The 15,767-nt window shown below is 39.4% G+C and overlaps 2 protein-coding genes across 18 annotated transcripts in view; one reads left to right on the top strand and one right to left on the bottom strand.

Annotated features, from left to right (window-relative positions):
* mtmr3 (myotubularin related protein 3) overlaps window positions 1–7,366 on the top strand; it is a 35,147-nt gene extending 27,781 nt beyond the window's left edge. For 3 of the 11 annotated variants that reach the window (XM_079896061.1, XM_079896056.1, XM_079896059.1), the window contains 5 exons: window positions 23–1,388; window positions 1,493–1,603; window positions 3,029–3,129; window positions 3,964–3,990; window positions 5,786–7,366. In XM_079896061.1, the coding sequence (XP_079752187.1) occupies window positions 23–1,388; window positions 1,493–1,603; window positions 3,029–3,129; window positions 3,964–3,990; window positions 5,786–5,957 (1,777 nt within the window). In that variant the 3' untranslated portion in view covers window positions 5,958–7,366. Of the gene's footprint in view, window positions 1–22; window positions 1,389–1,492; window positions 1,604–2,314; window positions 2,365–3,028; window positions 3,130–3,963; window positions 3,991–4,580; window positions 4,599–5,785 lie in introns of those variants that run through there. The other 8 variants (XM_079896063.1, XM_079896060.1, XM_079896065.1 and 5 more) reach the window with 6 other exon arrangements.
* Window positions 7,367–10,588: 3,222 nt separating this feature from the next.
* The window catches only part of citb (citron rho-interacting serine/threonine kinase b), a 65,752-nt gene continuing 60,573 nt past the window's right edge, over window positions 10,589–15,767 (bottom strand). For 5 of the 7 annotated variants that reach the window (XM_079897639.1, XM_079897638.1, XM_079897642.1 and 2 more), the window contains 3 exons: window positions 15,342–15,420; window positions 15,092–15,265; window positions 12,500–13,064 (listed from right to left, as the gene is read on the bottom strand). In XM_079897639.1, the coding sequence (XP_079753765.1) occupies window positions 12,704–13,064; window positions 15,092–15,265; window positions 15,342–15,420 (614 nt within the window). In that variant the 3' untranslated portion in view covers window positions 12,500–12,703. The other 2 variants (XM_079897640.1, XM_079897641.1) reach the window with 2 other exon arrangements.

The raw sequence follows: 15,767 nt of genomic DNA, 5'->3' as shown, positions 1-15,767 counted from the left end.
TCGTTTTGTTTTGTGCCCACAGGCGTCCTAAAACCCGGTCGTTTGAAAACTTGCCTAGCGCTTGTGAAGTTGGAAACCCTCTGACCTCCAATCGACGTTCCAGCGACCCCAGTTTGAATGAGAAATGGCAGGACCATCGCAGATCTCTGGAGCTCAACATTGGGACAGGGGCTGAAGGTGCTCCATCTCCAGATCCAGACGAGAGGGTCAACGGACAGACCGTGGTGGGGATTATGGGAACATTGCCCAGTGGGGGAACAGAGAATGGGGAGGGGCCTGAGGATGTCAGATTGCCAATGATGGAGGGGGTTGATGAGGCAGAGCTGACAGTGGGTGTGGCTATGGGCCAAATGGAGAACATTCTCCAGGAAGCTACAAAAGACGAGTCTGCATTAGATAGCCGCAGAGACGCAAAGACAGACCACGCTAAGAGTGATGATATCATCAAGAGTGATGATATTGCACATTCAGAAGAAAGTAATAGTGGTATTGAGGATGCTCAGGAGAGCAAAGCTAAAAGCCTTGGAAATGGAAATGTCAATGGCCATTGTTCAGAAGAGGGTAATTCTGAAGCGTCTTCTGCTCTCAGCCAGGATACCTCGGGAAGCCAAGACTCGGAGGAAGTAACCCTCGAGAAATGCATGATACAAGAACACAACCCTTCTTGTAGCACGGCTAATTTCCCTCCCAATGGCCTCAGGACTCTGAGTAACGGCCATGGAGTCGAGAAACCACCAGGACGAGAAGTCATTGAGCAACGTCTTTCTCTTTTGGAGAGCTCCACAGAAACGCTCACGGAGGACTTGGGCGTTTTGCAGGAGAGTCTGGCACCCTTAATTATTCCGCCTCCTCTCAAAGCCCTCGCTGAATCGTCGTGCCTCAAACAGGGTCTCCGCACAGCAGCCAACCCGCAAGGCGCTCCCAGGACTTTAAACAACACCCCTAAACGGCCGTCTCTCAGTGCCTTTCCGCCCTCCACTGACCTCCTCCACTCTGTGTGTAACGGAGACTCCCCCGACCCTGAGCCCTCCACGCCACGCACAAACGGGGAACGGGCCACGCTTAGCCGACAGGTGTCACTCGCTAGCTGTGGCTCGCTGACCCTCCACGCACGGGGCGCCTGCTCCCACCATCGCTGCCTGCACTTAGGGTTTCTGGGCCGGCCGAGCTTCAGCCCTCCAGAGCCGCCTTCAGCCCGAAACCATCTCGACGATGACGGGTTGACCCTGCACACGGACGCCGTGCAGCAAAGGCTGCGGCAGATCGAAGCGGGTCACCAGCTGGAGGTGGACGCTCTGAAGAGGCAGGTACAGGAGCTCTGGAGCCGTCTGGAGAGCCATCAGGCTGCTGGGATGCTGCGACTCAACGGAGACATAGGAGATGAAGTGGTGAGCCGTGCACACTAGTGTTTAATTCCCCTCGCATGGTTTGGGTTTGTGTTTTTCAGCTAGGTTTATCTTAAGAGACGTTTTTTCCCCATCTCTCTTGTCAGACCTCAATCACAGACTCCGACTTCAACCTGGAGCACAACTGTCTGTCCCGCTGCAGCACTGAACTCTTTTCTGAGGCCAGCTGGGAGCAGGTGGACAAGCAGGACACTGAGGTACAGAATTAAACTAGGTTGACTGTGTTTATTTTAAAGGTAGGGTAGGCAATTTCAGAGAGGCTAGCAATAGCAAGCTAGCGTTGAAAGCATACGATCCCACCCTCCCTTCAGTACGCTCTCCAAAGCTACGCCTCCTCCAAAACACATGAATGAGCACAGCCAGAGCAGTCTGCAAAGTGTTACAGGTTAAATAACCTCATGTCTCAAAGCACATAACATTACAATAACGATAATAAACTTGCAAAGCTCTGACTTGCACCACCTGACTGCTGCAGATTCATTTCGCCATTGATAGTATTGCCATAGAAATCCGAATCCGAAGATGTGATCATCTCCGAGTAGAACTTCACAGGCTGTCATCTCGTAATTACAGTTACGACATGGCGTGAACTCAACATAAGCTCGTTGCATAGCCGCGCTGATGACGTGTGAGATGCGCGGAAGTATGCAAATACATAGGTTGACAGGCAGGTAGGACATCGTATCATTGCATTAGAACCGAATGCAAAGATTGGACTAACATTTTTTGGTCCTGAGACTTCCACAGAAAATATATGTACATGTTTTAATATTTAGACAACTTCCATTATTGATTGCTATCAGGATGTGAAGAGAGTTTCAACCAGTATAACAAAAAAGTGTTTATGAAAAACATTGCCTACCCTACCTTTAATCTTTGTTTTGTTTATATGACTGTTATTGTACTAGAAAGACTTTGGATTTGTTGCACCGGTGTATGGAGAAAGAATATAAGGTCGGTAAGTTTTTTCAATGTTTTCGAAAGTAGTCTCTTCTGCTCACCAAGGCTTCATTAATTTTTTATCAAAAATACAGTAAAAATAGTAATTTTGTTTAAAATAACTGCATATATTTCAATATTTCAAAATGTAATTTATTCCAGTGATCAAAGCTGAATTTTCAGCATCATTACTCCAGTCTTCAGTGTCACATGATCCTTCATTCAATATGCCGAATTGCTGCTCAAGAAACATTGATTATTATCAGTATAATTTTCAGCATTATTTGATTAATAAAAAGTATAAAAGAACAGCATTTATTTGAATTAAAAATCTCTTGTAACATTATACCGTCTTTACTGTCACTTTTGATCAATTTAATGCTTCCTTGCTGAATGAAAAAAAAGCTTACTGACTCCAAACTTTTTAACAGTAGTGTATATAAATAATTATTTGAGAGTTTAGAATTTATGATAATAATATTTCTGCTGACTTTAAGGAAATGATAACATTAAATTTGTCCCAGTTTACCTATTAAAAACTGATTCCTCATTGCATGTTAGTCTAAAGAAATTTAGATTTTCATCCAAATATTTTGAAAATACATCACATTACTTTGTTTAATGCATTATGAATGCCATTTTAGGTCGTTATTAGGCAGTTGGTCCCTTTATTTAGAGCTCAGTATTTTTTGCAGGTGACCCGGTGGTACCCGGACCATCTGGCTGCTCAGTGCTACGGCTGTGAGAGAGGATTCTGGCTGGCCACTAGAAAGCACCACTGCAGGTTCGACAACATCACAAACCCCTCACACAAAGAACACATCTCTACAGTGTTCTTTCTGTTACTATTTCTTTCTGGCTCTTGTACCATGTACATGTACCTTTTTTTAGGGTCAGATGCATTAGTGTTGACTCACTTTCTTCTTGACGTCTCTGGAAAACCTTGTTTTTTCCTCTCTAAAATTCCTCTGGTCGTCCAGTAAACAGAAAGGTTTCATGACTCCTAACTCATTACAGCAGCACTTGTAAACACAGCAGATTAAACAAGCTACCCAACTGTGAGGACTCTTACAAACTGCCCCGATGAGTAAACGGCAATATGGTTTCCTATTCAAATTGTGCAAATATCAAGCATAGTTTCAGTTTTTAGCAGCAGAAAGCTCCTTCTGAACGCCTACTGTCTACATAGGCAGCATTCTGACTGAAATGGAAGCTCATAACAAGTGATTGATTTGAAATGATAAATAGTGAAGTGCATGATAGATTGCAAAAGATCATAAACTTAATAAACAAATATACAAATACTAGTAGAGTTCCAACTAATTAAAATGGACTATCACCAAATATTTGAGTGCATTATGTATGAGTTATTTTCAGCAATGCATGAAATATTATTTGCAGTCTCTTATATTTCTTTCAACTCCATCTGCCATTTTGAAAGATATTTGCCACAATGCATTCTGGGATTCTGTTAAAGTATCCTTAGATTTGGCCTAAAAACAAAGGTACAGCCTTAATTGTGTCAGGCCAGTGATGCCTACAAATGCTTTCTAGTTAGAAATCTCACTAGGTTTTACACTACTAGGATTTGAAGTTCATTTCTCCTCCTGTACCACAGAGGCAAGGAGCGTATGGAAGAGGTTTGGTGAGAATTGCCCTCTCTCTCTGTCATTCTCAGGCTCGTATGTCCTGTTAACCCTGCATCGCTTCAGAGTGACCTAACCCTCTCCTCCTCCATCTCTTCATAGGGTTGAAGTGGGCCGTCTCTGTTATGGTTTAGGGGAAATTGTACCGTAGTAATTACACAGATCCAGAGAGCCAGTCTAAGAGAGAACAGAGGGGTTTTGCCTTTTCATTTTCATGTCTTCTATTCATTCACTAATGTTCAGAGTGTAGTCAGTAAGGTTTTTTTTTTTTTTTTAATTATTTATTTATTTTTAAGAAATGCATGAAATTAAAGACATTTATAATAAAAAAATAAAAAAATGTAAATTCTCTTTTGAACTTTATTAATCAAAGACAGCAGGATTGTAGTTCTTCAGCATCAAATCATCATATTAGAGTGATTTCTGAAGGATCATGTGACTAAAGGCTGGAGTAATGATACTGAAAATTCAGCTTTGATCACAGGAATAAATTACATTTTAAAATATATGCACACAGGAAACAGTTATTTTTAAATTGTAACAATATTTCACAAAATTACTGTTTTTGCTTTATCTGTTTTTGCTTTAGATCAAATAAATGCAGCCTTGGTGAGCAGAAGACACTTCTTTCAAGACCAGTAGTGTAAATAAATCTAATCTTTTAAATAAAATGCTGTAAAAGTGTCAAATATGGACACTTGAAATCCCTTTCTAATGTTAGTTAAGGTTTTCCTGCACCAAATCCAGCCATAATTCAGTTTTTCTATAACCATTTTCCACCCTCACTGTTTTTTTAGACCTCTAAGACTAAGAAAAATGATTTGTTTAGTCTCTTTGCATGCAAATTGAGTTAACACTGCAACTGCACAGGCTTTGGCATGTAAATGAGGTCACATGTTAATGTACTTGTGCTCCTGGTGCCAGTTCCATGATGATTTGTGAATATACCTGCAGAATTCCTATAGACTACGTCAAACTTACTTCATAAGAGCCAGAAAGTCCTGTTTTCAGTGATAAGGCTCAGGGAAACTGGAAGTCATGGAGATTCATGGATGGAAATTGTGATTGATTTTATGTAAAGCCTCTCCTTTTATGTTCTCTCTGCCCATGCAGCTGTGCATGTGTGTTTGAGTATGATGGTAATACATGAAGGGCTGCATGATTCTGTATAACACACAGTGTGTGGCGCTGATGATGCACCTCTTCTCACTCCTTTGTGATTACAGTAATTAGATGTTTTCTTGCAGTAAGTCTGCATGTGTCTGGGCTTCATTTCCTCCAGACCTGAAGAAGCCCCTCCCACCCTTAACACTTTAACACTGTCGTTTCCTGTTCAGGACGTGACGGAGAACTTTTAAATATATATATATATATTTTGTACAATGCAGTAAAATGTGTTTAAATTAGGGCTATCGGTATGTATTTATTTGAGGAGCTTTCTTAGTGATCTCAGATTTTAAATGTGATGAATCTAAATAATATCAATAAGAATAATTCTTATTTTTATTATATTTCGAAAATGTAGTGCATTCAGTTTGAGTGCATTCATATCCTCATTATTGTTATTTTAAATTATAGTGCTTTTTCTGTAGTTTTAATTTTTTTAAATGTAGTGCATTCAGTTCTAATGCATTCAAATGCAACAAAATAAAAGCGTCTTTAATTCTAGAAGTGATTTATAAAGGTACTAATTCTATTCTTTTTTTTTTCTTTCAAAACTTTTTTTTTCTCTGACTCCCCACTCCTCCTCTCTGTCTCTCTCTCTACTTCCCCGACCTCTACCGCCCCCTGCAGGAATTGTGGGAATGTGTTCTGTGCCAGCTGTTGCGATCAGAAGATCCCGGTGCCAAGCCAGCAGTTGTTCGAGCCCAGTCGTGTGTGTAGGTCGTGTTTCAGCAACCTGCAGGTTCCCGCATCGGCTCTGGAGATGGAGCTGGACAAACCCATCACGGCCAGCTCCAACTGATCCCAGACCTGCACACGGACAACTGCCGAGGACCCACAGGACGAGAGGTAGAAGCTCCAGAGACTGAAGTCGCTTCTTTCCCACCCGAAAGGGAATCATGTATATATGGAACGATGTGGAACGCACAGAGAGTCGTCCAGGGAGGAGAGGAGGCTTAGCACTTTCAGTTGGCGTTTGCAGAAGAGACTTATTTGCGGAGGCAGGTTACGATCGAGAGCTTGTCTTCATTTGCGATGACACTTGTCCTGTACCTGCTGCACAGAGGGAAGGTTTTCACCAACCAGCGGACGGCGTGCGAGAGTAGGGTTTCCTCCCTCGTCATCTCACAAAGATCACAGGGTGAAAGGTGCTTCTGGGACGAGTCCGCAAGATCCTAGCTTTGTTTTTTGAGTTCTCATCTCTTGTCTTTCAACAATCTGCTTTTTTTCCCTTTCTTTTTGAGGTTGCACAAGTGATTCTGGGTGCCACACAGCATTCAAACAGTCTAGGGTTTGAATGCACCAAATTTCCAGATTCTTGGTTAGTTACTCCAAAGTACTTTCTCAAATAGAAACCATTCATTTTCTCTCTAATGTTGACTGTATAATGACAGGAAGTGATGTCAGCACGGGCCACTAGAGGGCGCTCTTGTCTTTCTGATCTGCTGTGTGGACGCCGGCTAGTTTAGACAAGGTCTGCCTCTGAGACCTTCTCACTAATGCTTTTTTTTTTTTTTTTTTTTTTTTTTGTAACATACATGCGAGACAAATGAGATAATATATTAGAATGATATAAGAATGAGACTTCTAGCTTTTAAGATGAGAAATTGTATAGAATTCTTGAATAGTGGCTCACTAAATTAGTCACCAAATATAAGTTGTGTTGTTTTCCCCAGTTGTAGCCATTTGGGGCTTTTCTTTTAATGTATTTCTTATTTTTGTCCTCCCAGTGATGCTGAACAGTTGTATGTGGAGAGAGATGTATGTGATATGCTGCATTATTGCCCCAGATGTTGTTTTTTTTGTTTTTTTTTGCGCTCTCAACACTTATTTATTATCAAGTTTTTGTTTGAATTGTATGTTCAATCCTGACAATTGATACACCACAGGATAATCAGTGTTGATGGGTGTGAGCTGCCTTTGCACTGAAGATGAAGCCCCTTCCACACACACACACATTTGAGAAATAACGCACAAATCACAATCAAAATCTCTCTAGCTTGCCTTTCCCAGTTTATCCACTTTTTTTGGAGGTTAATTCTGACGTTTCCCTCAATCAGCCGATCTTTCAGCCAGAGTTCACCTGATAATACGTTTACTCACCCTCAGAATTCGGAGAATCTTCATGCGACTCTTTTCCATGTAATGACAGTTCATAGCGACTGCAAGTTTTATTGTATTGCTTTTGTCTTTTTTTGGGAGCTTGATGGATGTGATCACTATTATATGGAAAAGAGTTCAATGAAAAAGTAAAACTACAACAGCAAGCAAGTGAGTAAATAATGACAATTTGAATTGTTTGCGGTGAACTATAACCTTGACATTGGGCTCGCCAGCTGATGCTATAATGACCTGGAAGCTCCTGAGAGTTTAGGGCCGTGATGATGGGCGTTAATTCCTAAAGCTGATGACCTCTGCTCCTCTTGGTAGAAGTCGGTGCAAGAGTGCTTTCAGTGTCACCGGTGCGACAGCTTTTGCATTAACGCCAATCCATGAATGTGAATCTTTTTTTTTTTTTTTTTTCAGAAAGAGTAAATTCCATGGGTTTGTATTTTGCACATTGGTAATCATCAGAAATACACTGTTGCAGATTTCTGTAAGAATTAAACAAAGTGGAATTCCAACTGAACCGACTCCTGGACTCAATTCACTGATCCGACTGTGTTTGCACTGCGCCGTCACAAACGAAGTTTGTCAGCCAAACCCCTATTACCTAAAATGTTTACTTGAAGTCCGCCTGAGATTGTAAGTTAATATTTGAATAATGTAACAACACATTCACAGACTCTGATGTTGGTTACTGGTCACATAGGCAGGTAAACAATTAAAATATTGAATCTTTTTAGTTTTTTTAATTAAAATGTTATATTATATCATTTTTATTGTTTTTTTATTATTATTATAATTGAATTATACATTTTATATGAACCAGTTTGAGAAATCCTGATTTAGTAAATAACATCAGTGTGTAAGGCTGTACATGTACACTTCTGCTTATCTAACTCCACTATCATAAATCTTGCTCCATTAAAGTTGTTGATATTAAATCTTCTTGCTTAAAGTATTCCTTAGAGGCTTTAACATTAACTTTCAGTGACAATGTATAAAACTAATAAACTAGAGCCTCGTTTACACTGACATTTAACTGCATATAATGCATTTGAACCTAATTTATTTAATGTTTATTTACAGACCACTTACCAAATCTTGGGTGTTTAATTAGAGACAAAAAAAGCAAATTATACATTATAAAAATAAACGAGCTTTTGTATCTGACCCATTAAACAGCCTCGATAATGCTTTTTACAAAAGGGGTTGTTCATACTATATAGACCTTACGCGCCAGAGAAACAAGTGCTCAGCCATCTTTAGAATTTAGCCTTTGAACTTGTGTTTTTGTGGTAGCTCTGTATATTTCTATGGTATCGCTGTCGAAGAATAATTAGCTGGTGAAGTGGATTTACTTACTGCTTATTTTAACACATTATTGTTAGCATTGTAACGTTTGAAGTGGATGTCATGATAAATGTCAGTAGAACAGGAAGATTTTAGTTCATTTATAACTCTGTAAGGTCTTCATGCTGTGGAGTTACAAACTGGAAGACAGAACACAACGAGCGAAGAGCTGAAAAGGGTCGGGGTTACATAAGGTTGAGAAATTAGACCAATAATAGGCTACAAAAGAGTTAATAAATTAAATGTGGTGCATGAATGGACCAGCAGTCAATAGATTGACATTCTGTAGCATTACATTACAGTGAGTGGTGATGAAGAGCGTTGTCTTGTTTAATTGCGTGTTTTTATATGAAATACTGTTGTACTGGCTGTATATGTTCTACATTTATATTATTTTTAAATAAAGTAGGCCTACTTTATATTTAATGCTCTTAGCACATAAATAACATGGCAACAATTAAAAGTGAAAACTTATGGTTTTGAAATGTAAATAGTAATACGTAATGATAAGTAATTATGCACCACTGTATGTAAAAACAAATATTGCATCACAATAAGTGTAATTGTCAAAACATTTGGTAACTAAATAGAATTTTATGAAGTTTAGTGACAACATGTTACAATGTTTACATTGTACAATGACTGGTAGGATACAGTTTTTATTATTGCTTGACAAAAATTTCAAGATTTCAATTCCATTCTTGTGATTTGATTCTGATTTTGATTCAATATTGACTAATTTGGATACATGTTTATTTTAAATTTTATTAAAAAAAAAAATCTCACCTAATGCTGTAAACATAGAGGGCCCAATCTGCTGGTATTATTAAAGGTTAAAAATAACAAATTAAATTAAATATAATGCAGTTTTTTGTTATAATAACAATTATTTAATGACATAAGTAAAAAATAATAAATATGTAATATAGTGCTCAGCAAAATCTCCTCTCTAGCTATTTTTTCTATTCAGTTAACATGCTATTGCTTTCCTGGGGTAAATGTAACATTATGTGACATAATTGTTCTCCTGCTGTTATATTGACCTCTTTCCGTGGTTGAAAAACACTAATTGGTCGATATTATGTATACTTTCGGTAAGTTGTACTGCATCTTTAAATAAAAAAGTAACAGATGATCGGTTCACGTGCACTTGAACTGAGGTGCTCAGCGATCTGTCACGTCACATTTACAAGCGCCAAACGTATTTTTGTCTGAATTTCGTAATAAAATTGACGGAATCTAAGAGATGAGAATTAGTGTTTAATATTAAAAGTAGGCTACCTCTTTGCTCCGCAATTTTTCTGTGCGTGAGAAAATGGATGTGTGGCGTGAGAGTGTGTGAAAAGTGTCAATTGCGTGAGTCTCACGCTCAATGCGTGAGAGTTGGTAGCCCTGCTTAGTGACATCACTAACCCTAAAATTTACATAAACCCCGCCCCCATAACACGATTTATAGATTATCAAGACAGAATATGCTAATCAGTGGCTAGACGATAACTACACATCAGTTGCATAAATGATAAATTCATCAACTAACCATTCAGAAATGTCTTGTTGCTTCTACATGTTGTCACTTCTTCTCGAGCCTCTCCATCATTGACTCCGTTGACATCATCTGACTCCGGTTCGAACATAAAAGTCTAAAAGTGTGTGTGAGGTAAAATGGCACAAGCTGTTGAAGCTCCGCCCCCTGTGCCGGGAGCAGCAGCTCATTTGCATTTAAAGGAACAGACACAAAACGGTGTGTTTTTGCTCACCCTCAAAAAAGTGACAACTATGCTATATAAAAATATCTGTGGGGTATTTTGAGCTAAAACTTCACACACACACTCTGGGGACATCAAATACTTATTTTACATCTTGTAAAAAAGGGCATTATACCACCCCTTTAATGGATTGAAAAGCGCTTGCTAGTGAACACGTGATGTTCTGACAGACCCAAAAAATAAATAAATGACTCAACGCTAAGAATACGGTATGGCTCATACTTTATTAGTGTTTAATATAGTATCATTTCTTTATACAAAAAGAAAGCTCAAGGTAAGCAGCCTTGTAGGTTGAAAAACATCGATTATCAATATTAAGGTAGTACATAACGGGACGCCCCAAGTCAGATTTATCATGCGTTTGATAGGATCACTCAGGCGTTTAGTTACAATTACCCGTGAACTGAACTCGAAAAGCCGCTAACTGAGCTTCATATCCCACGAGGAACGACAGGTCTTCTACAAACCCTACCGGACATGATCACACAGCTCAACAGGACGACGTCCGTTAACGAGAAAGCAGCAGAAATTTCCAGAAGAGCCCCGTGGATTTGCTGCTGTGTGTCGACGAAAGCTTCGTTATTTCCAACAAAATACGATAAGTTCACTTGAACATCACAAGGACACTTGTTGTAGCGAGAACATGACGGGTCTCCTTAAAAAGATTTACAAGCTCAAACTCTATTAGCATAAAAATATACAATGTGCAGTAGGTTCGATAATGTCAGTCAAATATATCTTAAAAAACCGGACAAACTAATTAAGAGCAGCCAAATTGACTGTTTACCACATTAGCATACAACATTAAGGGAAATAAAACCTTTTCTGTACTTTTCTGTAGGAAACCCATTTCAACTGTCTATACAAACAGTTTAATAGCATAAAAAATAGACTTCATTGCTTCATCAGTCAAGTTCCGTTTAGCTATAAAAATTTAAATCACCATATTTACAATGTGCTAATCATGTGGTTAAAGGAATATCCCGGGTTCAATATAAATCGACAGCATTTGTGGTTTGCTGATTACCACAGATCATAATTTTATCTAAACCAAAAATGGTGGTTACAGTAAGATCAATGAAAGTAGCTAAATTTTTAATGCGAGCTAAACTCGTCAGTGCAGTTATATATCCAATAAAATAACTTCCGCTATGATTATGTAAAGCCAGTAAATGTGGGATGCCAGAATGAGCCTGTTTACATGAGGAACAAATAACACATAGAGTGTCCCAGCCAATAAATGGAAGTTTTATTACTGTTTTATTATGTTTTCTGAAAGTCATGTATATGCAATAATTAAATATTAACTAATGTGGATACATTTACAGAACAGAAATATGGAAAAGGCCAGATTCTTGTTTCATTCTGTTGACTTATTAGAGTTGAAGTTTTTCATAAATCAGAAACTACTGTGTTTTGTACTGTAATGTTTTCAGGAATAAAATCAAGTCATCAGGCAAATACTATATGAACATTTACCTGCAGTAAATACATATGAATAAAACATGAAAGTGCTGCAGATTTCTGGAAAAAAAACACCACTTTTAGAGATATGTATTGTAACTGAAATCTACAGATGCTAATAGATAAAGTCTAATAAACAGTTAAATGTGTATTTTGGATGTTTACTTTCCTCAAGTCTGATAGAAGCAAAATAGCCCAAAATCTCAGCCAGTGCCTGAAGAAAACAATGGGTTTTGCCTGTAGTGTCTTGCCTTAAATTCATAAAGTTCTGTTTACTGTAACCACAATTTGTACTCCCAAAAAAAGAATGGAAGAGACTAAATGATTCTCTGTGGTGATGGCCATTATGCCACGAAATGCTATTACAGAGTTTTTTCCACTGAACCCGAGATATTCCTTCAAGGTCTTCGCCCAAAAAACTGCAGTTCACAATGGACCTTCATGAATGGTTACAGCATGGACAGATTTTACAACATCAGCAGCACAACGTCCCAGACTCGAGTGAAACAACATGGCTCGGTTCACGGTTACAGGCATGAGATGATACAGTTCAGAGTTTTACGGAGCGCCTGTTAAATCCACGCTGGAAGTGGACGATGGCTCTTACGTCATCCCTCCGGGACGTTCTCAGACTGAAGACTGGTCCCAAACCTACACCACCACCAGGATAAAGAGGTCACTTCAACACTTCCCTGTCTGACGCAGAAACATCATTACTGCTGCAAAGGATGCTGATTTTCCCAGAGACTGGGCATTAACTGTGCACCCTGTTTGAGGCCATAACTAGAAGGAATTTAACTAAGCAGCGGATGTTCATGTATTTGTGCATGCATGAACATCGCCAAACCTGAGGTTTGTATCCCTAGAAGGATACACAGTTAACGTGGCAGTGTCTCGTGCGTACCTTGTTGACGGGCGTCAGCTGGGTGCGTACAGAGCTAGTGTGAAGCCGCGAGCGCTCTCGGTCTCTCTCGCTGCCACTGCTCTCGAAGCGCCCGGGCGAGCGCTCTCTTCGGCTGTCTAGCACAGCTCGACCGGGGGATTTCTCGCGCTCCAGAGGCCGGGCCGGAGATTTGTCCCGCCGGAACTCGGTACGGCCCTCGCGGTAGCGGTGAGGAGTGCTGGGCTCGCGGTGAAGCGGCCCCTCCTGGGCCCCGGGACCCGAGGCCAGGCGCTTGGAGATGTGCTCGTTGTACGTGGGCGGCCCACGCTTGTTTGGGCTGCTGTGGAGGTCAGATTAATGGCTGATTTGGGTAAATGCATGATGCACGGAAACGCATGTGCATGTGAAATATTCAAGCATTAAAGGGATAGTTCACCCAAAAATTTAAATTAGCCCATGATTTACTCACCCTGAAGCCATCCTAGGTGTATACGACTCTTCTTTCAGACGAATACAATCGGAGTTATGTTAAAAAATGTCCTGGCTCTTCCAAGCTTGATAATGGGAGTGAATGGGTGTATGTTTTTGGGAGTCCATCAAAGCGCATCCATCCATTATTAAAGTGCTCCACACGGCTCTTCGGGGGTTAATAAAGGCCTTCTGAAGTGAAGCGATGTGTTCGTGTAAGAAAAATATCCATATTTAAAACATTATCGACTAAATAACTAGCTTCCGGCAAAAGGACGTACGCAAGTCGACTTACGCCAAAAGAGCAACACTGGACGATGTATGACGTAGATGTAGGAGGAGCGTAAGCTTTGACGCCTCTCGCGGATCAAACAAACAGGGTTTGTCAACCGCGTTCGTCATTACGTTGTGCGTCAAGTTCAAGGGTTACTCTTTCACCGTAAATCAATGCGTACAGCCGTTTGCTGGAAGCTAGTTATTTTAGTCGATAAAGTTTTAAATATGGATATTTTTCTTACATGAACGCTTCGCTTCACTTCAGAAAGCCTTTATTAACCCCTGAAGAGCTGTGTGGAGCACTTTTATAATGGATGGATGCGCTTTGATGGACTTCCAAAAACATACACCCATTCACTGCCATTATAAAGCTTGGAAGAGCCAGGACATTTTTTTTTGTAACTCTGAATGCATTCGTCTGAAAGAAGAGTGTCATATACACCTAGGATGGCTTAAGGGTGAGTAAGCTAAATCATGGGCTAATTTTCATTTTTGGGTGAACTATCCCTTTAAGCAACTCAACGCGTGGTGTGATTTTTCCACAGGTAAGGGATGTTCTCAGCGAGAATCCCTTGAACCGTGGGAAGATCACTGAAATGCACAAGCTCAAATATTTGATTGCTTTTAAACAATGAAAGGAGCAGCAATTTTATAATAGACGTCCATTTTTGCTGGGATTATGAATGGAATGAAAAGTGACTTTTGGTAGAACATGAAAGAAAGTTGTTGCAACCGTTTCAGATTGAATATGTTTTTTTAACAGAATTACATCACTTGCTATTGGCTGAATCCTTTCATTGCCTGTTTGCTTTTACGGCAGGAAGGAGTTCACCTGTCCAGTACCTGTGCTGTTATTGTTACCTAAAAATTTAAAAAATGTATATTGTTAAATGAATTAAGACTGAAGTAAAATAAAAAATATCAATTATTAGATGAAAAACTTAGAAATGTTGCCATGGCAACTAATTGAAATAAAATAAGTCCACGTTGAAGTATTAAAATTACTAGAAGTAAAAATGAAAATAAATAAATGAAAGATAAAAGTTCAATTAAAAAAAAGTATTAAACTTAAATTAAAAAGAAAATATAAAATAAAAGATCATTCAAAATATTAATACATACTAATACTATATCATCACATAAATATTATGAACATAACACGGTACAGATAACACTGTGGCAATCATGTCAGATTATAGATCTAGCAAACATGTCATCCTTTTTCTTCTCATTTTGCCAGAAGTACATAAATACACAAATAGTATGTTCAGGTTACAACATTATTGTTCATTGTATTTTAATGTTTCCGGCTTTCTGTTTTCTGCTCAGAATGAACCAAAATGAAAAAAAACACTGAATCTCATTCACTAATAATTGCATACATTACTCATATTTATACATACATTTTAACTTCTCACTTAATTCACAACACATGCATACACTCATCAATCTTTTAACCTCGTTGGAATGTTGATGAATTTGGAGTTTTCTAAATGAGCGACCGTGTGCCCAAGGTAATTACTTCACATAAAACACTCCTAAACCATCTCCATATAAGAAGTGGTTAAATCATATTTCAAAGCGGGACTGTAAGTTTAATATATTGTGGTAAATAACCCGCACCTCCTGCTGGAGCCGGTCCTCTGCAGTTCCCCGGACTCTCTCACCAGGCTGCCCTTACAGCAGATGACCCGCAGTTTGTTCTGGTAGGACGAGGCCAGATAGATGGCGCCAGACGATATGGCCGGTCCCAGGTAACGGGGGTTAGGAATGTCCAGGTGAGCGAAACTGGGAGGCCTGTTTTAAAGGGGATTTAGTGTCACTCTCTGTTATTTTGGTTTCTTATGTGCATGCAGTGTTGCTGTCATCCTACCCAAGAGCTGCGTGTCCCTGAATCTCAATGACATCCAGCGAGTTGAAGTTGGTCACAAACAGATACGGCTCTCTGAAAGCTGGAAACAGACAGATGCTTCAGTTAGTGACTCTGAAGATTAGAGATGCACGGTCGACCGGACATAAATTTTTTTTTTTTTTTTTTTTAGGCCAATCTCTATTCCAGATTTGCACACAAACTGCATTGCAATCATTTCCCAAAATTTCTTTTGTGTGGAAATATTATAAAATCTGTAAACAGGACGTTAACACAGAACAGAGACACTGAAGACGGACGCAAAGCAAACACTGTACCAGGCACAGCTAGCTCACTGTTTGCGATGCCTGAAATATTGGATGAAATATATAAATATTGAATTGGGGTGGGGGGGTTATATGAATGAATCTCTGTAGGGAACTGACTGTC

This window comes from Squalius cephalus, assembly GCF_949319135.1.
Source record: "Squalius cephalus genome assembly, chromosome: 16".
NCBI classification, from domain to species: Eukaryota; Metazoa; Chordata; class Actinopteri; order Cypriniformes; family Leuciscidae; genus Squalius; species Squalius cephalus.
Note: the sequence above shows the minus strand (reverse complement) of the source record. Positions and strands in the feature narration are given on the sequence as shown.